We start from the raw sequence: 27,779 nt of genomic DNA, 5'->3' as shown, positions 1-27,779 counted from the left end.
TACTTCACTGACCAATCCTTCTCTCTCCTCTGCTGAGCTCTTATTTCTGTGTGTACCTTAAATATTGTGTTTCCCATGTATGTTTTATTTTTGGATCTCTTCTCTTCTCTTACTGTCCCTGAGTGATCCCTGATCACATGCTGTCACCTACCACCATCTGTTGACTGTCAAAACGCATTCTAGTCAACTCTGCTCCTCTGAGCTTTGGCCCCCTCCACCTGCCTCTCAGACATCTCAGCTGGTTCTAAACATAAATCATCAACTTTCCACCAAAATCTGCTATTCATTCTGTCTTGGGGAATGGTGAGATCATGTGGAACTTGGATGTTGTCATCTATTCTTTTCTTTTTCTCACCCCGGCACCCAATTTATTGATCGATAAGTCCTGTCAACTCCATTTCTCTACCATTTATATTTGTTATATCTGTTCTCTTCTCCATTTTCACTGCTCTTCCCTTAGTTCAGGCCTCATCATCCTTTATATGGACAGAAGGCAGTTAGATTACCATCTGATTCTCTTGCCTCTGATGTTATCTCTGATTTTATACCCTTTCAGTCTACCCAACACATTGTGGCCAGGGTTACCTTCCTAAAATACAAATCTGATTGAAAACAAAAGCACACACAAAACCATCTGTGGCTGGCCATTGCCTGCAGCTGTTGTCAAACTATACAGGAGAGGTTCAGCTGAGACATTTGAGCAGCCTCTATGAGAAGGATAGAGAGGGTAATTAAGTACTAAAATCCTCTTTCTGCTCCCTGCACCTCACCCATTGTTGTGCTGTCAAATGTTTACCAACCAGCCCCCAAAAAGTAAAAACAAAAACAGCAAAATCCCTTATTTGTAAAGTTTGATGGTTTCCATGGTGCAAATACTCCCCCTATGGCCAATTTCAAGTTACAAACATTGCTGGAGTTTGGAAGAAATGTTCACAACTGACTCACAAAACCACACCTCTTGTTCTCTTTCCTCACACTGGGTATTTCTATGGTGTGTGTATGTGTTGGGGGGGCAGGTGAAAACGTTTCCCTGACCATGTCTGGCCCATTGTAGAAGAGGCTTCTGATAAGCCTCACCTGGAATCAGCAGACCCAGATGGGCCCAGGACTTCCTGCAGACTGTGCTTGAACTCAGGGAGGAGCAATGGCATGTAGAAATCGAATACAAACTGATGAGATACCTGGGCTCCATAAACAGAAGGTGAGGTGGAGCTGATGCCGAGAGCAATACTAGGCAGCTACTCGCGCGAGTGCCCACTTTTCAACCCAGAGGACAGGGGTCTTAATAAAGGGCTGCCCTTGCTCATGGACTGGCCCATCACCATGCTGATACCTTGCAGCTGGCCTGTCTGAAAGCCACCCTCCCAGATGGCACTGCCTCTGGTCCCCAAAGCAGCGCACATATAAGTTTTTCATAACTGTGACCGAATGGATTACTCCTTTCTGTGCAAGAATGTATGTCGTTGTCAACATCAAAAACTTCCCTGCTTTGCTCTGGCAGCACCTGCCTTGTTGATTGGGTGCCTTCCGAACAGCTCACTCACAAAGCATTTAAACCTGTCTGACTTCAAAAGTAAGGTAAGACAAGCCACGTCGAGCAGAATAGCACAGCCTAATATTATTATTTCTCCTCTTCCTGGTGATAATAGAATTATGCAAAAGCTGCCTTGACCCAGTAAGGATTTGCTCTTCAGAATCAAATCTCTGCTTTTCCCGAAACTCACCACTCCTCCCCTTGACCCCCATCCCTACTTGCTTTCTACTCATTTGGCATTTCAGCGCATGTTTGTGTTCTGTCTTGCAAATCCAAGTGTCTCCCTTGTAAAGTACAACAAACTAATGAAAATTGTGGCCAGATTTATCTAGTAGGTAAAGGATGAAGAAAAGACATCCATCTTCATCTATTCATTCTGAAATGTTAATTATCTCCAGTGTGACTGCCGTCAGCTCAGTTATATTTAATTTAAGGAGTGAGACTTTCTACAACTTTCTCAGGATTTCCCCTAGTTCTTACTGTGCACTAGGAAGATTTCCTCTGTGTCTCAGATCAGAACCGCATATGTGAAGATGTCCAGCCACAGAGTATCTTTTTTTTTAAAAAAGATTTATTTATTTATTTTAGAGAGAGAGAGCATGCGAGTGGGGGTGCGCAGAGGGAGAGGGAGAGAGAGACCCTCAAACAGACTCTCCGCTGAGCACGGAGCCCGACATGGATCTCGATTTCATGACCCTGAGATTATGACCTGAGCTGAAATCAAGAGTTGGATGCTTAACTGACTGAGCCACCCAAGTGCCCTGGCACAGGATATCTTTGATAGCAATAAAACAATGAGCTGCCATTCTTCTGAATTCCTTTTGTTCATGTCTTTAGTGGTTGAAACTTCAGGACATGTGTTCTGACAACAAATTATAAATTTATTTGTGGATTAAGTAGTATTTGTAAAGCTATGAAAAGTTATTCCTTGGTAATAAAATCTCATGTTTATTATTAATTTATTCATCTAATATCCATTCAGCACCTAACGTGTAGGAAGCACTAGTTTAGGTGTTGAGAATACAACAGCAGATGGGGCAATGAGTCTTTTAAAAACTCGTACTTAAATTGACTTAAAACTTAAAATGTCTTAAGAGGCCAGGAAATAGTCCCATTGTGAAATGATGAACTAGGGGGGACCTAGGTGATAGCAACAGGGGGACAATGAGTAGATGAAACCAAGATATGTTTTAGAGGTAGAAGTGACAGAACTTGCAAATGGATTGGATGTGGACTGGAGGAAAGGAGAGGATAGGGCTTTCCTCCTTGGCCTGAACAACTGGGTACATGTGGGTAGAGTTAACTGAGATGCAGTTCCATGGAAGAGGAAAGGATTGGGGCCAAGGGAATGGTAGAATCAGTAGTTTTCTCTTGGCCATATTAAATTTCACACACTATCAGATATCCTGGTGTTGAAATTAATCGATGCACAGAACTCAAGGATTATATAAGGGCTGAAGATAGGAATTTTAAAGTATATAGCATATAGAGATCTTTAAGTTTATGGATTTGAATGAGGCAACTAAGGAAGGTAATAAGCAGAGAAGATGAAGCAGCTTAGGTCTGAACTCTGCAACTTTCCAACACTAAGGGGTAGATAATGGGATCTGTTCAATACACCTGGAAGAAATGACCAGTGGAAAAGGAAGAAAGCCCAGAGAGTGAGGTATCATGAAAGAGAAGTGAGGAAGGGGTTTTTAGAAAGAGACAATGATAATCTATGTACAATGCTGCTGAGAAAGCAAGTGAAATGAGAACAGGAAGTTAGCCCCTCCACTGAATAACATGCAAGGCACTGGTAACCAGGATAAGAATTGTTTCTCAGGCATTATCTGGTAGGAAGACAAGTTAGAGTGAGTTGAAAAAAGAACTGGAAGTAAGGAGATAGGTCAAGCAGTTAAGAATCACTTTGACTGAAAAAATTACATAATGAGGGCCCTTAAAAAAATCTCAGCCATACGATGAAATAATTATCACATGTCTCATCTGGAAAGTAGTAGGGACTTCTAGAAAAGTCTCTCAGAAGAACTGGTCTAGTCTTTAACAGAATGGAAAAATTTTGTCCTAAATGAATGGAAAATACCTTAGATTTCTTAGAATCAGAGCCGATATATGACTGGTATGCACTTGTATGGCAATACTGTTTGATATAACACTTCCATGGTCGTTGATAAACAGTCACAACCTTAAGTAACCCTGTTTTCCTTCCATCATACTATGTGACCCAGCCTTCTAGACCTATTCAGAATTTAACAATGATGTAACCACTGACAATGTTGGTGATCAAAGGTTCTGTTCCCTCTATACAGACAACATCCAATATGATTTTGAGTGTCTGTAATCTACATGTTTTAGATAGTATTACTGCTTAGATCCGTGATTTCGAATGCCAGTAGCAGTTAACTAAGTATTGATATTTTGTAAAGAGACAAGTCTGTTTCAGAGTAGGTTACTTGTGGATGCTCTCAGTGGAGACTTTTACATCAAAGCTCTAACTACACAGCTACACAGGCTCCATAGGATTCAGAGTTTCTCCCTCTTCCCCTGATCAAGTCTCTTGTCCCTTCAGGAAAGTCCAGGGCTTATTGGGCATGTGTTTTCTAGCTTTGCTATCAAGTTAAACTTATTTCAAGGCTAGAAGCCAGGACAACAAAAATTTAAAATAATGGAACAGTTCCTGCTGTGGTAGAAGACAGCCAGATATAGGGTGACACATGAGCTTAGCCTATTCCTGGTTGCAAAGGCACCAGTTTTCTCTTCCAATACCAATCCCACTCAAGTCATGGTAGAGAGACCAACAATGTGGAAGGTCTCAGAGGAGATCCATTTAGTAGGAACAGGAAGTCTGGTTTCTTTAGTTCTGTAATAGATTATCTTAAGTCACCTTTTAAGAAAGATAAAAGAAGGGCACAACAATGTGAGAGTTATATATGTAGAGAGTTATAGATGCAAATAAACAATTTTATGGTATAAGCAGTATGTGCTCCCTATATAGAGTCAGCATCCAATCTGATTTGTTAAATCACTATGCCACTATCTCTTTTTTTAATTATAATATTTTATTATGTTAATCACCATACAGTGTATCATTAGTTTTTGATGTAGTGTTCCATGATTCATTGTTTGTGTATAACAACCAGTGCTCCATGCAGTACGTGCCCTCCTTAATACCCATCACTGGGCTCACGCATTCCCTGCCCCCCTCTAAAACCCTCACTTTGATGCCACTTTCTCTGCTGTGAAAGCCTTCCATAAGAATGTCCATGTAGACGCCAAGAGTGCTTTTTCTTTCCTAGTCCCCCAAACTGTCACTCCTCATAATGCCAGATAGTTTTGAAGTTCAAGAATAACTGTTCATTGGCCTCCACCTACACCATCCCTGTGTCATACTTTTATCTGACCCATACGCAGCACTGATTTTGGCCAGAGTTTATCAGAGTTACTCATGAAAACATCTCATTTGCTTTCTAGTCAAAATAAATTAGAACTTTTGCTTTTGTCATTATAGTTGATAGGTATTCTTGAAGGGATCTTTCACTGCAAAATAAATACACCTTGCATAGGAAATGTGCTTTGAGGCATTGCTTGCTGCATAAGAGGTAGAGGAATTTTCTATAGACCATACCTTAAAACAAAGAAACAAACATACAAATAAAAATCTACATGCTATGTTCAGGGATGCAGCAGTTTGTTGGGCCCAAGCAGTTGACCTAGGCAGATGACTGTTATAAAGTTACTATCAAGAGGTAGAAAGTTGAGCTTGGAATTATGCACTGAATGTAGGTTCTGTGTGCGTGTGTGTGTGTGTGTGTGTGTGTGTGTGTGTGTGTGTGTGTGTTGGGAGAGAAGAGGCAGTAGTAGTATTGAAGTGATTCCAGTCAGTGGTGCCCTCTGAATAGTGGCAACAGTAGAAGCAAATCTGTTCTGGAAGTAAGTTTCACAAGTAGGTCCAAATGATTCCACAGACTAAGGTCAATAAGCTTGAATGATATATCAGCAAGCCCAGAGAATTCAGGTAATGATGAAAGTCAGCAGAAACAAAAAACAAAAACAAAAACAAAAAAAATTGGAGTTCTAAGGACTGAAATGTTGGAATTGTCAGGCATTTTATATATAAAATGCTAATCGAAAATTAAAGGATACAACCACATATACATCACATTAAAAAAGATACTGTCAAAATTAAATGAACAGAATTGAAAAAGAATACAAATGAGGGGTGCTTGGGAGGCTCAGTTGGTTAAACGTCTGCCTTTGGCTCAGGTCATGATCCCAGAGTCCTGGAATAAAGCCCCACATTAGGCTCCCTGCTCAACAGGAACCTGCTTCTCCCTCTGCCCCTCCCCCCGCTTGTGCTTTCTCTCTCTCTCAAATAAATAAATATTTATTAAAAAAATAATACAAATGACATGTTTAGAAATTAAACATTTAATAGCTGGATTTTAAAAAATCCAAGTAGAAGAATTAAATGGCAATTAATAGCTGAAGAGACAATTAGTAAAGTGAACAATACAGTCAAAGAACTACTTGTGGTGCTGCACAGAATGATAAAAAAATGGACATTATGAAAGGCACATTATAATATGTAGAAGACATGTCTAAGTATACCCAATCAGAGTGCCAGAAGTAGGTAATAATGTGAAAGAGGGGTGATATTGAAGAAACAATGGCTTTAAATTTCCTATTACAAACAAAAATCCTACTAGTACAATGTATTTCAGGAGAGATAATTAAAAAGCAATTTATATCTGGGGCCATAATAGGATAAAGACAAATAAAAGGTCTTAAGAAAGACACTAGGAGCAGACATTTAGAATTACATCACACTCCTCAAAAATAACAGTGTAAGCCAGAAGACAATGGAATAATAACTTCAAAGTATTCAGAGAAAATAACTTTCAACAAAGAATTTTATACTTAAGAAATTTTTTCCATAATGAAGATGAGATATATTTACAAAGACATAAAAACTATGAGAGTTTACCACCACACATTTTCTAAAATTTCTTAAGATGTACATCTAGAACAAGGAAAATTATTACAGAAGAACATTTTGACATGTAAGATGATGTAGTACAGATAACCTAGAAGAAATGGATAAATTCCTAGAAACATACAACTTACCAAGACAGAGTAATAATGAAATAGAAAATCTGAACAGATCTAAAACTGGTGGGGAGATTGAATCAGTAATCAAAATGCTCCCAAAACAAAGAAAAGCCCAGGGCCAGATGGGTTCACTGGCGAATTCTCCCACACTTAAAGAATGAATGCCAACAACAAACCTCAAAAATAAACAAGGAAAAAGCCAAAAAAAAAAACCAAACCCCTCAAAACCTCCCAAACAACAAAAAACATACAAAAAAACAAAAACAAAAACAAAAAATTAATGTCAATCCTTCTCAATCTCTTCCAAAGAACTGAAGAGGACAGAACTCTACCAAACTTGTTTGTTGGGGCCAGTATTACCTTGATGTTAAAGTCAGACTTAAAAGACACTATAAGAAAAGAAAACTACAGGCCAGTATCTGATGAGCATGGATACAAAAATCCTCACCAAAATACTAGTGAACCAAGTTCAACAGCACATTAAAAGCATCATACACCATGACTAAGTGGATTTATCTTGGGATGCAAGGATGGTTTAGCCCATAAAAATCAATTAATGTGATATATTACATTAACAGAATAAAGGATTGAAACCAAATGATCATCTCAATAGATGTGGAGAAAGCATTTGACAAAAGTCAACATCCTTTCATGGTAAAAACTATCAAAAAACCCCCTAAGAATAGTAGAAAATTACCTCCCTGTAATAAAAGCTATATATGAAAGGCCCATAACATACATCATACCTAATGGTGAAAAAGTGAAAGTTTTCCCTCTAAGATCAGAAAAAGGCAAGGATGCACACTCTCACCATTTCTATTCAACATAGTACTGGAAGTCCTAGCCAAATCAATTAGGCAAACAAAAGAAATAAAAGGCATCCAAATAGGAAAAGAAGAAGTAAAACTGTATCTTTATGCAGACAACATGACCTGATATGTAAAAATCCCTAAAGATTCCACTAAAAAAACTTTTAGAGCTAATAAATTCAGTAAAATTGCAGGTTATAAAATCAATAAGGAAAAATCAGTTGCATTTCTATACACCAACAATCTAATATCTGTAAGAGAAGTGAAGAAAACAATCCCATAAGCAATAGCATCAAAAAGTGGACTGAAAACGGTAAGACACTGATGAAAGAAATTGCAGAAGATATGAGTAAATGAAAAGATAACCTGTATTCATGGATAGATGGAATTAATACTGTTAAAATTTCGATACTATCCAAAGCCATCTAAAAGTTCAATGCAATCCCTATCAGATTTCCAATGGCATTTTCCGCAGAAATAGAACAAACAATCCTAACATTTGTATGGAACCATAAAAGGATATAAATTGGCACAGCCACTGTGGAAAACAGTATGGAGGTTCCCCCAAATAGGTAAATTTTACTTAAAAATAGAATACCATATGACTCAGCAATCCCAATTCTGGGTATATATCCAAAGGAAATGAAATCACTATCTTATTACTGATTAGTGATTAATGGATAGATATTTGCACCCCCCTCAATGTTTGTTGCAGCATTATTTATGAGAGCCAAGACATGGAAATAACCTAAGTGCCCATCAACAGATGAGTGGAAAAGAAAATGTGGTACATAAATACAATGGCATATTATTTGGTCATAAAAAAGAAAGGAAGTCTTGCCATTTGTAAGAACATATATGACTCCTGACGGCATTATGCTAAGTGAAATAAGTCAGACAAAGACAAATACTATATAATCCCACTTCTATGCATAAAACAAGGAGTAAACTGGTGGTTGCCAGGGGCTGGGGGTGGGAGAAATGGGTGGTTGTAGTCAAAGCGTACAAAGTATAAGTAAGTTCTGGGGACCTAACACACAGCATGGTGACTATAATTAACAGTACTGTACTGTACACATGAAATTTGTGTGTTAACTAACCTTATTATGGTAATCATCTTGTAATACATACGTATATGTATATACACTTTAAACTTACACAGTATTATATATCAAATATATCTCAATAAAGTAGGAAAAAATAAAAGTTATTATTCCTTAAATTTTTTTTTTGATGGATCATCATTTTCTGGTAACTTTCTCCATTTTTTCACCTAATTTTTCATTTTCTTTTCTTTTCCTTTTTGTTTCTCTGCAGGATTTCAGCCTCATTTATTAAGCAGCAGAGTTTTAGAAGTCTTAATGCAGAAATGAGTGAAGACCAATGGGTGAATGAAGACAGGGCTCTTCCTTCTCCACACACCTTCTCACCATTGTGATAAACAATCTACCATGAGGCATTTTGCATTAGAATTCTGCCTCAAAAAGGTGTTTACAACAAAATGAGAGAGCTTGAAGAATCACAGCCAGCAGGGTACTTGTTCTCCAAGAAGCCGTATGCCCGACTACCTCACAAACATTCTTAGCCCTTCAAGAGATAGGCACGAGGGATTGAAACATCTAATGTGACCCCTCAAGAGTCACTTTTGCTTTAATATATTTCTGAGGGTGGGGATGATGAGTGCAAATAATGTACATAAAGCTGAAAACCGACAGGTTATTTGAAAAGCTTTGCCATGTTCATACTAGCAATTATGATTTCCTTGAAGATGGGCATGTAGTTTAGATTCATCTGCATTGGGCCCTGTTCCAGAGCCTTGATGATGGTCTGCTTTGTGTCCTGCTGGGCCAGTGTCCCCTCACTTAGCCAGGAACATGTTGATGTGGTCATCCCTGGAGTCTGGGTGTTTGCTGATTAGAGTCAAGATGTCCACATAGAGCAGAGAAGGGTCAGTAAGCTTAATAACTTCTGCAGTGGCAATGATAGTGTCACCATGTCCACCTGTATCTTCACCAAATCCACAAGCCAGCTTCTGGAACAAGAAGTGGAGTTTCTCAGCCTCCCTGCCCATCCTCTCAGAACCTCCCCATGCTCCTTGGTGCTCCAGAATGAGATGTGCTTCTGCATGATGACCCACAGGTATTCCACTTGCCATTCTCCTCTTTTTATATGGCTTTTTGATTTTGGCAAAAATCACTGAAATATTCTTCCACAGTGAGACAGATTATTTTTACAGTGTTTGACTCTAACAGCCACTTCTTTGTCATCAACTCATTGAGATGTTGCTCCAGATCTAGAAGATCTCCCCCAGAAGGCTTCTGCAACTCTCCTTTGCAATGGTGTCTGAAATCCAATCCATGTTTGGTTGGTTCAGAGATATGCCCTCTTCTACTTCATTTTTTCAAATACTCCCTTTTTAAACCAACTATAAATTCTTCAAAGCTCTGACAATTGATGGCTGTCATATGTTGAACATAGTGTGAGCATTGCTGACTTCTCAGCTGTTCTTCCTTATACAACTGAACTTCATCTTTGCATCTACTTATCAAAGAATTCATTTGCTAAAGATACAGACTAGTTTGTGTCACAAACCTTTGTTTTCACTTATCTGAGCAGCAACTTCAAAAATTTGTTCAAACATCTAGAAGGGAGTGTTACCCAGTAGTACCCACTTTGGTCAATCTTCAGGCTCAGCATCTTTTACCCAGTCTTTCTTGTCTGTTTCAAGTGCTTTTTGCAGCCAGATAATGTCTGAAGTGAGAATTGACATGTACCGGTGGAGCAGATCAGAGACTACTTTAGAGAAAGTAAAGATTCTGGGGCATGGATATCCCCTTCCGGCCAATTCCACATTCCCCGTCATCTCTGTGCTTGTGTAGGGGTTTGAGACCCATGTCAACCACAGGCTCATGATCTCATTTGCCTCTAGGTCTTCTGACTCAAGCTCTTGCATCTGTTTTCTCAGAGCCTGATGGAATATGTTCAGATGGTTTCTGAAAATCTCATAATGGGGAGGAAAACACTCAACCATCAGGTTTTTGGCAATGATGGGTTATCCAGGACATATTTCCTTATGATTTCTGGGTGGCAAGTAAACCACATCTTGTTGGAATCCCTGGGGTCTGCCTGTGTGGCCTCAATTCTAGTATTCATGGTTCCATCCAATATGGCAAACATTTCCTCCTTGCAATTCTTGGGCCTCTTGGGGAGAAACCAAGCTAGTTCGCTCTTTTTGGCCAGATACACATTGGTCAATTTTTCTTCCTTTTGAATGATCCTGACAACTGAGACCAGCAAGTGGGGTCACAGGAGACAATGACCAGCAAACTCTGCAGCACCATCCACATTGCTTGGTCAGCTCATCTGAGAGCCCCTGCATGCTCCCAAAGTAGCCATGGATAAGGGTCATGTTGTGCATGTTCCCTCTGTTCATGTGGGACTGCTTATATGTCAGCCCTTCTTGGGAGAGAGCATTCTAGGTCCACCAGCTTCCAGTGGGCCTACAGGAATGCCCCTTGTTGAATGAGATCCTGTGTCTCCTCACAATTTGGGGTCCCCACAGGGAATGGGGAGATGTTCTTGAGTTCTTGAGATCCTGTGTCTCCTCACAATTTGGGCTCCCCACAGGGAATGGGGAGATGTTCTTGAGTTTCTCCAAAGCGGCAGTGACCTGGCTATGCCACATTACAGCAAACTTCATGCTCTCAATTGTACTATTGCTCAATAGTACTATTGCTCTCCAGTCTGCTGACATTGGCAAGGGATTTCTGGATGTCTCTGATGTCATTCAGTGCCTTATAGAGCTGGCTTAGGCCCGTGCAGCTAACCCATGCAACCACAAATGGATAGTGACCTTCCATCTGGCCTCTGTCGAGGCCCTTTTCCAGGCCTCTTTTCTGCCATGGTGCTCCACTTTGTCCAGCTGGCCTGGTCACTGAAGCAGCCCAGTATCTCTTTGGAACACCCTTGCAATATCTTCCTGATCTCTTCTTGGCGGCTACAAAGCAGGTAAAATCCCCTGCACCTGTGATACTAGAGTCACCCCCCCTCCTCACTGCCACTGGGCACCCTGCTGAAGTATCACCCAATTCCTTAAACATGTTAATCACAGTTAAAGTATGTCTTCTGTATTATATCTAGATCATCTGTAGGTTGTCTCCATTGTCTGTTTCTTTTCTATTGGTTTTTGGCTATTTGAGTCTCTCTATTGTCATTCATGGTAATTATTTACTTATTTATTTCTTAAAGGCAAAAAAGGAATAAAAGAGACTATCAACGTTGCCATATCTCAGCAACTAGAAGGAAGCAAAGCTTGGGGGCCCATCTGGAAGCTCATTTAGGTTGCTAAAGATAAATTAAGGCAAAGATAAAACTGATTCCAATCATTTTTATAGAGTACTGGATATTACGAAGAAACTCTGAATAATGCTACCTTCCATCAGAGAGGGTTTATTTATTTTTTTACTTATAGGTAGTTACGGTAGGGATTGATCACCTTGATACAATCAGGGAATGGGGAGCATGGAAGCTGATTTCAGGCTTTGTGAGAACTATCCTATTTCTAGTTTGAAGTAATCCTAAAGTAGGACCTTTCAAGAACATCAACTGAAAGCAAAGGTTGTTTACCTGGGCTCATCCATTTGCCAGGCCTTGAATGCCAATTTTCCCCTCCTCAGCATGCTGAGACTGGCAAAAGCTCTGCTTAGCTTTTTAGCTTCTTACCTGGTCCTTTCTTCCTGGCTTCTCAGCCTCTTACAGTGAAAATGTTAGGAATAAATAATATCCTCAGGGAAAAAGAAGGGCAGAAAGTCATGCTCACAGTTCTCCAATTCTCTTTTCTTCCAAACCTAGTCCCCTCAATTCCTAGCAGCCTTGATATCCCTCGACTCCATTTGTCTTCCTCCCAGCCCAACAGACTGCTGAGAGCTCTTAGCTTTAAAAGCCAACTTGACCTCCGGGTTGGTGCCAATAACTAGGGAAGAAACGGCAGAGACTGGTGAGCTCACTCAATGTTCTTTTCTCTTGGATCTTAGCCTTTCAAGTTCTTACTGTGTTGCTTTATGATTACTTCAAACGGGTAATTTCAAGACAATTTTCATACAGTTTTAAATTTTTTCCCTTGGAGTGAGGGTTGGTCTGCTACAGTTACCCTATCATAACTATAAAATAATTAAAAAGCATAATATTTTATATAAAAATTAGAATTCTCAATTTCTCTGAAAAAAAAAACTGGAAAAACTGGGCCCACATTCTTGCATGGGAATAATGGCTAGAGGTAAGTAGCTCCTGTTCTTTAATTTTAGGTATACGCTCTTCAGTTTTCTTTAATTATCTGGATTACTCAGTTATCTCTGAGAGTAAAAAAAGAAGTAGGTCCATAATCAAGCTTTGAGTAATGCTAATACCTAATTGTGTTGTATAAAAGGAGAGCTGAAAGTGATGTGAGAATGCATATTCAAAAAAGAAAAAGGAAAATTAGAAGATTGTTGTATCATGGAAGTGAAGGGAAGACAATGTTTCAGGATGGAGGGCGAGATGACTGTGCCAATTAACTGTTCTAATTCTTCTATATTGAGGGACTGAAGTGTAATTAGTGATCTTGAAAGAGTATTTTTAGTAGAATAATGGAGATGACAGCCAGGTTGGGGTGGCTTAAGTACTGAATCAGAGATGTGGAAATAAAGTAGTGAATGTAGCGGGCTAGTGAAAAAGTCTGACAGGAGGGCAAGAGCAAGGATGTTACAGGGGATAATAAATTTAAGATAAGAGTGGCCTTTCTTTACTGCCTTCTTCCCAGCACCATCAGGTAGCCTTTCCTTGCTTTCTTGCAAGATGAAACACTACTAAGATATTTTCTTGAAGGCAAGAAAGAGTGAAAGGTGGTCAGCATTTTCATCTCTCAAAAAAGAAAGAAACAAGGCTCGCTGGGCTATCTGGAGGCTGATTTAGGTTGCTACCGAAAAGAGTAAATTAAGGCAGAGAGAAGGCTGACTTCAACCATTCCCCTGACCTGAGGAGTCACTGCATTGTCTGAAGTCACCCCCCTTTCCTGCCTTTACCAGAAACAGTCAGGAGACAGCAGCACAAAAGCTGCCTTTTTCCTTTTCAAAAGCAAGAGGAGGGCTGAGACATTTCCCCCTAGCTTCAGGGATCTGTTAATTGGCTCCCCAGTAAAATTACAGAAGCAGCCTGCCTGATAATGATTGTAAATGACAGAGACGATCAGGTTTACCTTGTGACGTCCCCAGGGGACTTGCAGTTAGTTTAGTCTGAACTTAGCATCAGCTGCTCAGGTACCTTTCTTCCCAGCACGGTAGCTGGACTCATCCTGTATACTTTCAAACCTCATTAGTGTTAAGGCCTTCTCTCCCTCTCCCTCCCATCCCCCGCAGCCTCCTGCCTCTCACTGTCCCCCTCCTCCTCAATTTCCAGGACTCCGGAAGCATGCCAATCCAATAGAGAAACTGAAGTAAGATTACTTGCAGAGGTTGGGCTCTTTTGTCTTCTGGCCTGGAAGAAACAACTCATGGCTTTGAGCTGTGGGCTATTGTCCCTCCAGGAAACTACACACCAACTTCACTGAACTCCAACCTCCATTAACTCCTTTATAGTCGAAGGTACTCAGCTCGAGGATTTTATAGTTCATTAGAGGTGTTTGGAATGTACCGTAGGTCTTAAATAGAAGTTAATATGCCAAATAGCTAAATGTTAAAGGAGGCAGTTTTCATTAAAACCAAATCTCCAATCTTTTAATTTTCTAGAAGCCACTGTGTATGTGGGTGTAGTTATATATGTATGCATATGTATGTGTGTGAATATGAGGATATTTAATATATTAGATATATATTACACATTACATATACATATATTATAATACATGTGATCTATGTGTGTATGTATATGTATGTATGGGCATATATATCTCTCCAAACTTTAATGTATGGATTACTTATGGATCTTGTTAAATTTAGATTCTGATCCAGGAGGTCTGGGATGGAGCCCACTTTCAGGTAATGTAGGTATTGCTGGTTTGGGGACCACATTTTGAACAGCAAATCTTAAAGAGATCTTTGCTTATTCCCTCCAGCATCTTCATCTTAACCTAACTGCCCTACTCCTCAGTTCTTCTCAAATGTTGCTCCCGTGTCTCTTCAGGCTAGCAATCCATTTGATAGAGGGCATTTTTGCTATTTCTCAAAATAACAAAAACTTAGCTATTGAGTAAAGTAGACTCTGGATTGGTATTCTGGTTTCCTTTTCCAGACAAGTACACTGGGAAATACCAAAGATGGTGTGAAATTTTTATTACTTTACTATTCTTTCTTTAATTTGCTAAATTGAGGAATGACTTCATGAATTTTTTATTAATTTTTATCTATTTCTACATATGCATATAAGATTAGAAATTCACTTTTTGTACTGATTTGTATGTTTACCACAATTTTTTTTATTGTGGTCAAAAACATAAAATTTACCATCATTACCATTTTTCAGTGTACCATCCAGTACATATAGTGTTAACTAGAAGCACATTGTTGTACAACAGAGCTCTAGAATTTTTCATCTTACAAAACTGAAACTCTGTCCACTGATCAACAACTCCCTTTTTGCTCTCCCCCAGCTCCTGGCAATTATCATTCTCCTTTTTATTTCTAAGAATTTGACTGCTGTAGATAGTCTGTATAAGTGGAATATTAAGTACCTGCCTTTTTGTGACTGGCCTGCCTCACTTAGTAAAATGTCCTCAAGGTTCATCCATGTTGTAGTATATGATAGAATTTCCTTCTTTTTTAAGGTGGAAGAGTATTTCATTATATGTATATGCCACATGTTCTTTATCCATTCATTCACTGATGGGCATTTAGTTTTCTTCCACCTCTTGGCTCTTGTGAATAATGCTGCAGTGAACATGGGTGTGCAAATATCTCTTCAAGGTCCTGTTTTCTCAGAAATGGGATTGTTGGATCTTATGGTAAAATTCTATTTTTTTAAGGAGCCTACTTTCCCACAGCAGCTGCACCATTTTATATTCCTACCAACAATGCACACATTTCCAATTCCTCTACATCCTCACCAATATGTATTTTTTTTTTTTTGATAGTGACTATCCTAGGGGGTGTAAGTTGGTATCTCATTGTGATTTTGATTTGCAAAATCCCTGATAATTAGTAATACTGAGCATCTCTTCATGTGCCTGTTGGCCATCTGTATGTCTTCTTAGAAAAGTGTTTATTGAGGTCCTTTACTCATTCTTAAACTGGATTGTTTAGGGTTCTTTGTTGCTGAGTTGCAGAAGTTCTTTAAATATTTTGGATATTAACTGCTTATCAGATGTATGGTTTGAAAATGCTTTCTCCCATTCCATAGGTTGCCTTTTCACTATGTTGGTTGTTTCCATTGCTGTGCAAAAGTTTTTAAGTTTGATGTAGTTCCTTCTCTATTTTTGCTTTTGTTGTCTGCGCTTTTGGTGCCATATCCAAGAAATCATTGCCAAATCTGATGTCATGAAGCTTTTCCCTTTCCTATTTTTTATTCTAGAAGTTTTATAGTTTGGGGATTTATGTTTAGGTCTTTAATCTATTTTAAGTTAGTTTTTGTATATGATGTAATGTTAAGGGTCCCAATTCTTGTTTTCCAATAACCATTTTTTGGAGAAGCACACCACAAATTTTAATATATAGTCTTTCAATTATCATTTAGATCTCAAGTTTGTAATATCCATTACAAAGTTTTAAATTTGACCCATGGTTGATTTAGTTTTGTTGTTGTTGTTGTTGTTTTATTTCCAAATATGTTGGTAAATTTTATTTGTTGAGGTCTGGATATTTACTACCAATTTTGAATTTTATTGCCATATGGTTGGTATGGTATCATTGGTTCATAGAGACTGATGTTCTTGATGACTCCATAGGAAATTAAAACATATAATATGTGTGCTGGAAAAGAATGTCCATTTGCTACTTGTTAGATTAGTTACCTATCTATCTATCATCTATCTACCTATCTATATCTATCATCTATCTATGATATCATCTGCCATCTATCTACCTCCATTCGATCAAGCTAGTTAACTCATTTGTATTATTCAATGCAAGTACTAATTATTTTTCGGCTTGATCTATCACTTTAAGAAAAGTGTGTTAAAATTCTTCTGTATGATTGATTTCTCAATTTCTCTTCATAATTTTATCAGTTTTAGTTTTATATATTTTAAGGATATCTTATATGCATGATTTAGTTGAAGATTAGTATTTGGTTTACAAAATGAAATTTTCTTCAGTAATGATTTTTGATTTAAGGTATACTTTATCTGATACTAATAGTACCACTTGATTTGGTCCATATTTTTCTAGTATATCCCTTTATTTTCTTTGTTTCATATTTTCTGAATCATTATATTTTATGCTATAAACAGCATGTAACTTTTAAAAATCTAAGCTGAAAATCTTTATCTTTTACAGAACAAGATTGCCCCTTTTACATTTATTTAATATCTTATGCATTTGTATTTCTTACTACCCTTTACATTTTTTTTCCCTATATGCTATTCTTTTAATTTGCTTTTCCAAAAAAAGGCTAGGTTCTCATGAATTGAGTCAACATTTTTGGATTCCATTTTTTTGTCCCTTTACTGATTAGTTTCTCTCAAGTGATTTGGAAATAATGTATTCTTCCCTTTGTCCTTAAGGTTTATTCTCCAGTTTTTTTTTACATGCTAAAGATTTAACAAAGACTAACGATAATAATTATCTCTGCCCTCCTCCTGAACAATGATATGATGTAACAATAATTTTACTTAATCACACTTCTTTCAAATCCCCTATTATTTCTATTTGGTTATATTAGTTTCAACTTGTTTTTACCCCTTCTATTATTATTAGTAGTAGTATTACAACTGATATGTATTTATATTTACCTCAAAAAAATCCCACTTAATTTCTTATCATTGGTTCTTATATATTTCTCTATCATACTTCTTTCTGAAGTTTGTCCCTTACTAGTTCAATGTTTTTAAAGTGTTATGTTTTCAGTCTTTGTTTATCTAAAACTGTCTTTATGTTTACCCTTCCCCTTTGAATGGTAATTTAGATAGTATAAATATGCATATTTTTATAATTTTTGTTATTTTCTTCCTCAGCATTTTGATGTTATTGGTCCATTACCTTTTCTTAATTTCTCAAGGGTAATCCCTTAGTAGGGAATCTTCTTTCCTGTCCAGGTATGGATATGTATATATGTAGAATCATTTTAATTTTCCATTATTTGAGTGAGTTCATGACTCACTGGACTTCTTATGTTTCAGGATTCTTATATTTTATCAGTTCTAAAAATTTTATGACTTTTTTTTAATCTTCCCCATTATCTTGCTGTCTGGAAATTGAATTATTTGTATATTAGACTTTTTCATTCTCTCTTTCATGTCCCCTAACTTTTCTTTCATATTTTCCCTTCGCTTATTTCTTTATTTTACATTTTATGTAAATTATTTAGATTTATCTGTATCTAACATTGCTTACATTCACATATTGAATTTTTATGTAATCAGCTATTTATAGAAGTTCTGTTTCTTTTTCAACTCTGCCTGCTTATTTTTTCACAGTATCCTTTTCTTTCATTATGATTTATAATTATATCTTTTTAACCTTTTTCATCATTTTAAATGTATCAATTTTATGGTCTTTTTCAGATTGTTCTAATACCCAAAGTCTGGAGTCATGCTAACCCTCTTGTTTGATTTGTCCACTGACTCTGATTTATGAGGATAATTTCCTCTTTCTATTTCTAATTTTTTATTGCAGGCTATTGTCAGTTTTTAGAAAATTTTGAATTCATGACCACCCCCCCCCCCCACATACCAGTGGAGTCCTGTTTGCCCTGAGTTGTAAAATTCTTTCCTGCAAAGCATTATTCATTACTTTCTACCAGTTATCTCGAGAATGTTGTTTGTGTAGAACCAGATTTTTTTCCATTACTTTCTCAGTTTTAAATTCCCATCACACAGGGTCTGAATTTGGATACTACATTTACATATAATATGAACTTGGGGCTTCAATTTCTCATGATAGGTGTTTTTCACACCAGCATCCCTAAGCAGAGATAACTTTTTTTTGTGCCTTTCTTGGGCCAGTATGATGAACTTGTTTATTGCCTCTTACTCAGATAAGCTGATCTTTCCCAGGTGATGGCTATGTTGGGTCTGTTATCATCTGTATTTCTTGGCTCCACATGGCATTACAATCCCAGCCACTGACTAAACAGTCCTATGTATGAGTCTTATATCTCTCACAGACACTCTCTCTGAATATGACCTCCCTCTTGCTTCTGGCTGGTTTCCACTTCTTTCAAAAACTGCTGTATGTTTAAAAATTCTGTTATAATTTACCTAGCATTTCTGAGTATTTGTAGAAGGAAGAAATCCATTTGAATTCATTTAGTCATACTGTTGAAACCATCAGTGTTAGAGTGATCTTTCAAAATATAAATGACAACACATCATTCCATTATTTACAATTGTTAAAGAGCTTCTTAATGTACTTAGAATAAAATGTAATCTGTTTCTCATGGTCTAAGACTCTTACTTAATCAGGTCCTGCCTATTTTTTCAATATCATCTCATGTAACTCTTCCTGTGGCTTATTCACTATTCTCTAAACATACAGGCTTGCTTTCTTTTCTTGAACATGCCAACTTCCCTTTCCTAAAACAGTGTTTCCACGGAATCCTTCCCACCCTTCGGTGGTCTCTGATCACCACATTCTCTATCACATCAACATGTCTAATTCTTTTCTAGTATGGATGAGTACAGAAGTAATGTCCAAAATCCTCTAGTTCAATTCTCTGCTTTTATAAAAAAGTAAAATGAGCTGGGAAAATGGCAGAGAAAGTTTTAAGAACTTGCTGGGCAAGTTCTCTTAAGATCTCTCTTGAAACCATATGATAATTATCATATGGTTTCACTTATTTGTGGAACATAAGGAATAGTGTGGAGGACATTAGGAGGAGGAAGGGAAAAATGAAGGGGGGTAATCAGAGGGAGAGATGAATCATGAGAGCCTATGGACTCTGAGAAACAAACAGGGTTTTAGAGGGGAGGGGTGTGGGGGGATGGGTTAGCCCAGTGGTGGGTACTAAGGAGGGCACATACTGCATGGAGCACTGGGTGTTATATGAAAACAATGGATCATGGATCACCACATCAAAAACTAATGATATATTTTATGGTGACATAACATAATACAATTAAGAAAAAAAAGATCTCTCTTGAAGATCCTCTGTTCAATAAGATATCTAAAACAAGTACTCATGTTTCCTGATTCCCCTGCCCTATGTTCCTTCTGGTGACTACTCCATTGATTATAGAAGGCCCACATAAAGGATTTGGGAAGACAATAGATAGACTATAGGGTGATCCATGACCTCCCTCCCACTTATATGATGAATTTTGTGGAATATACAGACATATTAGTTTTCTGGGGAGGAAGGATGTAACTTCATCCAATTTTCAAAAGAGTCAAAGCCTAAAAAAATCTTAGAAACTACTGGCATACATATTATTTATGAATTATTAAGTTTCCTGCATATTTTCTCTTGTCTTCATATCAGTTCTTCTATAAATAGGAACTGAACAATCATTATAGAGGTGAAAGACCTATATTCCAGAAACTATAAAACATTGATGAAGGAAACTGAAGATGATACAAATGGGAAGATATTCCATGCCCATGGATTGAAAGAATATTGTTAAAATATCCATACTACCCAAAGCAATCTACAAATTTAATGCAATCCCCATCAAAATACCAATAGCAATTTTTCACAGAATTAGAACTAATAACACTAAAATTTGTATGGAACCACAAAAGACTGTGAATAGCCAAAGCAATCTTGAGAAAGGAAAACAAAGCTGTAGGTATCACCACTGCAGATTTCAAGGTACACTATAAAGCTACAATAATCTAAACAACATGGTACTGGCAGAAAAAATACACATTTAGATCAAAGGAACAAAATAGAAAGCCCAGAAATAAACCCACACTAATACAATCAATCTATGATAAAAGAGGCAAGAATATAAAATGGAGGAAAGCGTCTCTTCAATAAATGGTGCTGGGAAAACGGGACACCTATATGCAAAAAAATGAAACTGAAACACTTTATTATGCCATATACACAAAAATAAAGTCAAAATGACTTAAAAACCTAAATATGAGATCTGAGACCATAACACTCCTAGACGAAAATATATGCAGTAATCTTTGAGATTGGACATAGCAACATCTTTCTAGATAGGTCTCCTCAGGCAAGAGAAACAGAAACAAAAATAAATTATTGGGACTACATCAAAATAGAATCTTTGGCACAGCTAAGGAAATCATCAACAAAATGAAAAGGCAGCCTACTGAATAGAAGATCTTTGCAAATGACATATCTGAGAAGGGGTTAATATTCAAAATATATAAAGTATACAATTCAACACTAAAAAAATCCAAATAATCCAGCTAAAAAATGGGCAGAGGACCCGAATAGACATTTTTCCAAAGAAGACATCCAGACGGCCAACACACACATGAAAAGATACTCAGCATCACTAATCATCAGGGAAAGCAAATCAAAACTACAACGAGATATCACCTAACACCTGTCAGAATTCTTATTATCAAAAAGACAAGAAATAACAAGTGTTAGTGAAGATGTGGAGAAAAGGGAACCCTCGTGCACTGTTGGTAGGATTTAGTCAATATAGTAAATCAGTGTAGCCACTGTAGAAAACAGGGTGGAGTTTCCTCAAAAGATTAGAAATAGAAATATGCTACAATCCAGTAATTCCATGACCCGATATCTACCCAAAGAAAACAAAAAACACTAATTCAAAAAGATATACGCACCCAGGTTTATTGCAGCATTATTTAAATAGTCAAGATATAAAAACAACCTAGGTGTCCATCAATAGATGAATGAATAAAGAAGATGTGGTGTATATAGGTATACACACACACACACACACACACACACTGGAATATTGCTCAGCCTCAAAAAAAAAAATGAGATCTTGCCATTTGTGACAAGTTGGATGGACCTAGAGGGTATCATGCTAAGTGAAATAAATCAGAAAAAGACAAATACCATGTGATTTCACTTATATTAGAATCTGAAAACAAAACAAATGAACAAAGTAGAAACAGACCCATAAATACAGAGAACTGGTGGTTGTCAGAAGGGAGAGGGATGGGAAAAAGGGGTGAAAGGGAGTGGAGGTACAGGCTTACAGTTATGAAATGAGTAAGTCATGAGGGTAAGAGGTACAGCATAGGGAATATGGACAATGGTATTGTAATAGCACTATATGAGGACAGACGGTAGCTTCACTTGTGGGTGACCATAGTATGACATACAGAGTTGTTGAATTACTATGTTGTATACCTGCAACTATTGTAAGATTGTGCATCAACCATACTTCAATAAAATAAAGGACTGAACAATCATTATGAATTAAGAATCCACTATATTGGTCAACTAATCTTTGACAAAGCAGGAAAGAATGTCCAATGGCAAAAAGACAGTCTCTTCAACAAATGCTTTTGGGAAAACTGGACAGCCACATGCAGAAGAATGAAACTGGACCATTTCCTTACACCACACATAAAAATAGACTCCAAATGGTTGAAAGACCTAAATGTGAGACAGGAGTCCATCAAAATCCTAAAGAACACAGGCAGCAACCTCTTTGACCTCAGCTGCAGCAACTTCTTCCTAGAAACATTGCCAAAGGCAACGGAAACAAGGGCAAAAATGACCTATTGGGACTTCATCAAGATAAAAGGCTTTTGCACAGCAAAAGAAACAGTCAACAAAACCAAAAGACAATGACAGAATGGGAGAAGATATTTGCAAATGACATATCAGATAAAGGGCTAGTATCCAAAATCTATAAAGAACTTATCAAACTCAACACCCAAAGAACAAATGGTCCAATCAAGAAATGGGCAGAAGACAAAACAGACATTTCTGCAAAGAAGACATCCAAATGGTCAGCAGACATATGAAAGTGCTCAACATCGCTCGGCACCAGGGAAATCCAAATCAAAACCTCAATGAGATAATCACCTCACACCAGTCAGAATGGCTAAAATTAACAAGTCAGGAAATGACAGATGTTGGTGGGGGTGCGGAGAAAGAGGAACCCTCCTACACTGTTGGTGGGAATGCAAGCTGGTGCAGCCACTCTGGAAAACAGTATGGAGGTTCCTCAAAAAGTTGAAAATAGAGCTGCCCTATGATCCAGCAATTGAACTACTGGTTATTTACCCCAAAGATACAAATGTAGTGATCCGAAGGGGTACATGCACCCCAATGTTTATAGCAGCAATGTCCACAATAGCCAAACTATGGAAAGAGCCAAGATGTCCATCGACAGATGAATGGATAAAGAAGTGGTATACATATATATACAATGGAATATTATGCAGCCATCAAAAGGAATGACATCTTACCATTTACAACGACGTGAATTATGCTGAGCAAAATAAGTCAATTAGAGAAAGACATGTATCATATGACCTCACTGATATGAGGAATTCTTAATCTCAGGAAACAAGTGAGCATTGTTGGAGTGGTGGGGGGTGGGAGGGATGGGGTGGCTGGGTAATAGACATTGGGGAGGGTATGTGCTATGGTGAGCGCTGTGATTGTGTAAGACTGTTGAATCACAGACCTGTACCTCTGAAACAAATAATACATTATATGTTAAAAAAAAAAAGAAGAAGATGGCAGGAAGGGAAAAATGAAGAGGGGGAAATTGGAGGGATAGATGAACCATGAGAGACTATGGACTCTGAGAAACAAACTGAGCATTCTAGAGGGCAGTGGGGTGGGTGTTGGGTTAGCCTGGTGAAGGGTATTAAAGAGGGCACGTACTGAATGGAGCACTGGGTGTTATACGCAAACAATGAATTATGGAACACTACATCAAAAACTAATGATGTAATGTATGGTGATCAACATAACAATAAAAAGATAAAAACTAATGATGTATGGTGATTAACATCATAATAAAAAATATTTCTTGGAACTGAAAAAAAAGAATCCACTATATTGTCAAAGGATCTAGTTTTATGACTTGTATTAAAATGTTGCCATTTATAAGTAAAGGGTTTGTTTCTGGAGTTATGGAATCACTTTGCACATGAGTCTAGGGGTATTTTGACAATTTTATTTATCAAGACTGGCAATATAAGTATTCGAATGTTGGTGATAGTGCAAATACCTCAATATTTCTTTAGCCATATTTCTGGTACCCAATCCCCTAAAATATTGAAAAATAAAGAATTGCTCATTCTGATTTCTCTGCTGTGTTGGAAATGAGATCATTTGTGGGATATGCTTTTACTCTGGAGAACTGAGATTGAGATGCTAATCAGATTGGTTGGTATGTGCACAGCAGATCTGTGGCTTTTAAATAAGCATAGGACTAATCTCCACTTTTTTTTTCTCAGGAATATTTTGTTTCTACCAAATCTGCTATGTGTATAAAATGACCCAGTGAATGGAGAGAGGAATGATACTGCCTTTGAAGTAGATGTTTGGTGGAATGTCTTCCCAGACCATTAACCATCTTCCCTTTCTTCCCTGAGGACAAGTCCTTCACTGGGGGCACTCTGCTCCTCAGCCATTGATAGCTGGGGTGGGATGGCCAAAGCTGAACCCACTACATACTTTTTTTCAGAAATTAGGATCTGAGATTCAGAGACAGCCGGTGAAATCTTTGATGCACCTATAATTCTATTTACAAATGTGGAATTGCAAGGGAATATATTTTGCCACATGTAATGAAAAACGAAAAAAGTCAGTCCGTAAAGAGTGAAGGATGAAGAAGACTCAGGTAAGCTTAAAAAAGAAAAGGAAAAAAAAAAAAAAGAATTTCCTTGGTCTCTGACAACTTTCCTTACAATGACTCCTTTTTTTCTCCACATAGGCTGAGTGGATTTTATTACAACCAAAGCTTAACTAATATAAAATGCTATTTCCTATGGATGATGAGTGGTTTTTTTTTTCTAGTTTTGTTTCATTTCTTTTATTTATGTGCTTAGATGCAGAACGTCTGTAAGTGCTGGAGTGTACTCAATCAGGTTTAAATGTTGTTGTGATCACTTGCTAGCAAAGTATATTGATTTGGATGTACTCATACTAAAAATTTACTCTGTATCTGAAATTCAAATTTAACTGGGCATCCTTTCTTTTATCTAGCAACCTCATTTTTGACATAGTTTGTTCCTTTGTAAAATGGAGGTAATAACCAAATCAGCAAAGATGTTGTTAAAAATGTCAAGGATATCATAAACATTATTTAAAATAATGTTTTAGAAATGTGGTTTATTATTTTCTTTCATCTTCCCTTTTACCTGTGCTGAATCTATGACACAAGAAGGTGTTGCTTACAAAGACCACCCATTGGGAGTAAATGGTTCATTTTGGAACATGGGGAAATGTTCTATACCTTTTATGCAACAAGGTCTTTATTCTCAGATTAGAGAATTTGGAAGGCCATATATTTCTGTCTACTTGACTTCACCTAGGCATCCCATCCCAGAATACTCTAATATTCATTCTTGTGCCGGGCATATAGCTAGGTCTTAGTTATATACAAACTGGTTTCCAATTCAAACCAACATCTCCCCATCTGATCTTTCTCACCTTCTATAGAAAGAGATGAAGAAAGAAAAAGCATAAGGAATAAAGGAAGGAGATAATATACTAGTTTACTATTTGCCTGCTTAAGGATAAAGAATGTAAGATTCTTTATTTCTCATCTCTTCTGTCTAATTCCTTCTCATTTTTTTTTTTTTTTATCTTGATGGCTTATATTCCCTGACTGGACAAACCCAACAAGTACTGAAGGACCTCTTTAACACAGCTCACTCTAACATGTTTTCTGCTTGAGGGACAAGGGACATAGAGCAATGAACCTTCTTTACAGAGCATTCATCATGCATTTCTTTATTTATCACTCTAGATCCAGTGGGATTGGATGAGACTTTTGTCTCTCCCCAGTGTGGGCTTGCTGATCCACCACTAAGCAATGGGCATAAAAGTGGCATACTTCTGTTTTTATTTTCCTGTTCAAAGTCACCATCTCTGGAGATGCTTTTCAAGTAGTGAGCTAGGGGCTTGTGGAGAATATCAACAGGCCTTAGTTTGGTTTTGAAGAAGCAGGGGCATTCTCCTCTGTGCTTTCCTTCATTTTTTCCTTCCCATTTTCTCTCACAGTTTCAGTTTCACCTAAATGTGTCTGGGATGATAGTTTATTGCTCTGAGTCAATACAGCTTGCTTAGAATCACTAATGGAAATAGTTTTTGGCTCCAGATGTCATCAAAGGTTTTGTTGTAGTCCGGTGGACTGGCTCAATGGTAGGAGAATGATTTATGTTTGTAGGTTTCTCTGATGTTGGCACTATATTTATTATTTCATATGGACTCTGAGATGAAGTATCCAATTTGTAATAAGAAGTGCTGAAAGGGATGGCACAAAACACAAGATCCGAGGGCAGGAGCTTAAAGTCATTGGCTGGCCGGGTGATCACAAACCTGTAAGAAAAGCCAAAGATGACTCCAGAGCCTCTGCAGCCGGGACAGTTGTGGCTACAGGCAATGGCCCAAACAAGGAAGTCTTTCTGCTGGGCCAGAGGAGGAAATGTTTTTTGTTCTGCTTTGCTTCATTGGTTTCTTATTAAGAGTAAGTACCCCTGACATAGGGCAACAGAAGTCCTAGACTAGGAATTAGGAGACTAACATTCACTCCTGCCTCTGAACCCAAGCATCTCTGACCTGAGTTTGGCATGGCATCTCCCTTCCTTGGGCCTTGATTTGTTCATCATTTTAATGGGAGAGGGATAGGACAGAGATGTGGACTGACTGATCCCTAATGGTCTTTTGGGCTCCAGGTTTCTCTGCTTTTAATATCCACACTAATAAATTCAGTCAGCCCAATATTGAGCACTTGGCCAAGCTTTATAAAAAATCAGAAGATTACATACTTCCAGCTATTTCCATTCTAGCTTAGGCCTACCCTAATATGCCACAAACTTTCACACACAATGCACTGTGGCCAGTGTGGGGGGGGGGAAGAATATTAAACAGAAGTTTTATTTGAAATTTTGACTAGTAAGCAAATAGTGAATGTCAGTGAGTCTTAAAGAACACCCAGAGCCTGGACCTGCATAAAAAGACTTCATAGGGAAGCAGGATGCCTTAGCCTAGTATCAGGCACATAGCAAATTCTCATAGCACATTCTCAATGTGAATTAATTAACACACCAGTGTTCACGTCAGAACACTGAGGCAGATTAACCTTTCATGCCTTTCATCCTGCATTTCTTCATTGCTGTCCCAAGTGGTCACCTCTTTTTTCCTGAACAACCATCTCAGGGCACCTCTGACCTCTTTTCGTTGAATGATCTTCCCCCTTTTATCTTTCCCACTGAGTCCCCATAATGTCTATAATAGTTTAAGCAAGACCTACTATAGTGAAAGACTCCCTTTGAAACAGAAATATCATTTCCTTCCTGGAGGTCCTCTCAAGTATAGGCTGCACGTTCTCCCAATTACTGAGCTCCATGGGTTTTCTGGAGGTGTTGGAGCAAGGGCATGGAGTTCAGAGAGAGAGAGAGAGAAACCAGCATCATTTGTGCTTCCCAGTACTGCTTCCAGAACACCAGGGCTCCCTCAGCATCTTTGTGATTAATGCTCTATAGCCGTATCACCCTCCCACTCGATTCATCGGTGTCATCTACAGACCTCCGTGTTTATTTAGGCCTGTGGCACTTGGGACACTTTTTCTTTCAAACTCTAGTGCCGCTATCATCTCAGCAATGGCTATGCCTATACTTCACGGGGAAATCCTGGTGTTACACACAAATTCCTTTGAGCACAGCCCTCACCTATGGCTATGTTTGTCTTGGCACCCATTCTTTTCCTTCCTTTCTCTGATGAGTAGAAAAGTCTTCTTTCCATTCAAGACTACCCCACTTTAAGTATCTTGGTTTTGTTCCCCTTAGGAAAGAGAACAAGTTTCCTTCAATCTTCTTCCACTCTCTTGTTTTTAATCTCTCCTACTGAATCTTGTCCATTCCCACTGTGAGGATCCTAGTTCGGACCTATATTATTGTGTTGTCTGTAGATTGCACACTCTCTTTTCCCCTCCTGCCCTCCACATGCATTTCCTCTATGTTCTCCTACACTGTGGTCAGATTGCTCTTTCAACTGAAATCTGAGCATATCGCTCCCATAACTTATACATGTAAAACACAGTGGTCTAGAAATGAGGCAGTTAA

The 27,779-nt window shown here is 37.9% G+C and overlaps 1 protein-coding gene and 1 pseudogene across 1 annotated transcript in view; both read right to left on the bottom strand.

Moving 5' to 3' along the window:
• Positions 1-9,168: 9,168 nt before the first annotated feature.
• Positions 9,169-13,801, bottom strand: LOC114198150 (exocyst complex component 3-like; annotated as a pseudogene).
• Positions 13,802-26,007: 12,206 nt separating this feature from the next.
• Positions 26,008-27,779, bottom strand: part of KCNU1 (potassium calcium-activated channel subfamily U member 1) — a 154,993-nt gene continuing 153,221 nt past the window's right edge. The window contains exon 27 of the mRNA XM_088021308.1: positions 26,008-26,034. Within this exon, the coding sequence (XP_087877434.1) occupies positions 26,008-26,034 (27 nt within the window). The remainder of the gene's footprint in view (positions 26,035-27,779) is intronic.

This window comes from Eumetopias jubatus, unplaced genomic scaffold, assembly GCF_037043125.1.
Source record: "Eumetopias jubatus isolate StellerSeaLion01/CBP00866 unplaced genomic scaffold, mEumJub1_p1.0 scaffold_2, whole genome shotgun sequence".
Lineage (NCBI taxonomy): Eukaryota > Metazoa > Chordata > Mammalia > Carnivora > Otariidae > Eumetopias > Eumetopias jubatus.
The sequence above is the reverse complement of the archived record's forward strand: the minus strand, read 5'-3'. Positions and strand labels throughout refer to the sequence as shown.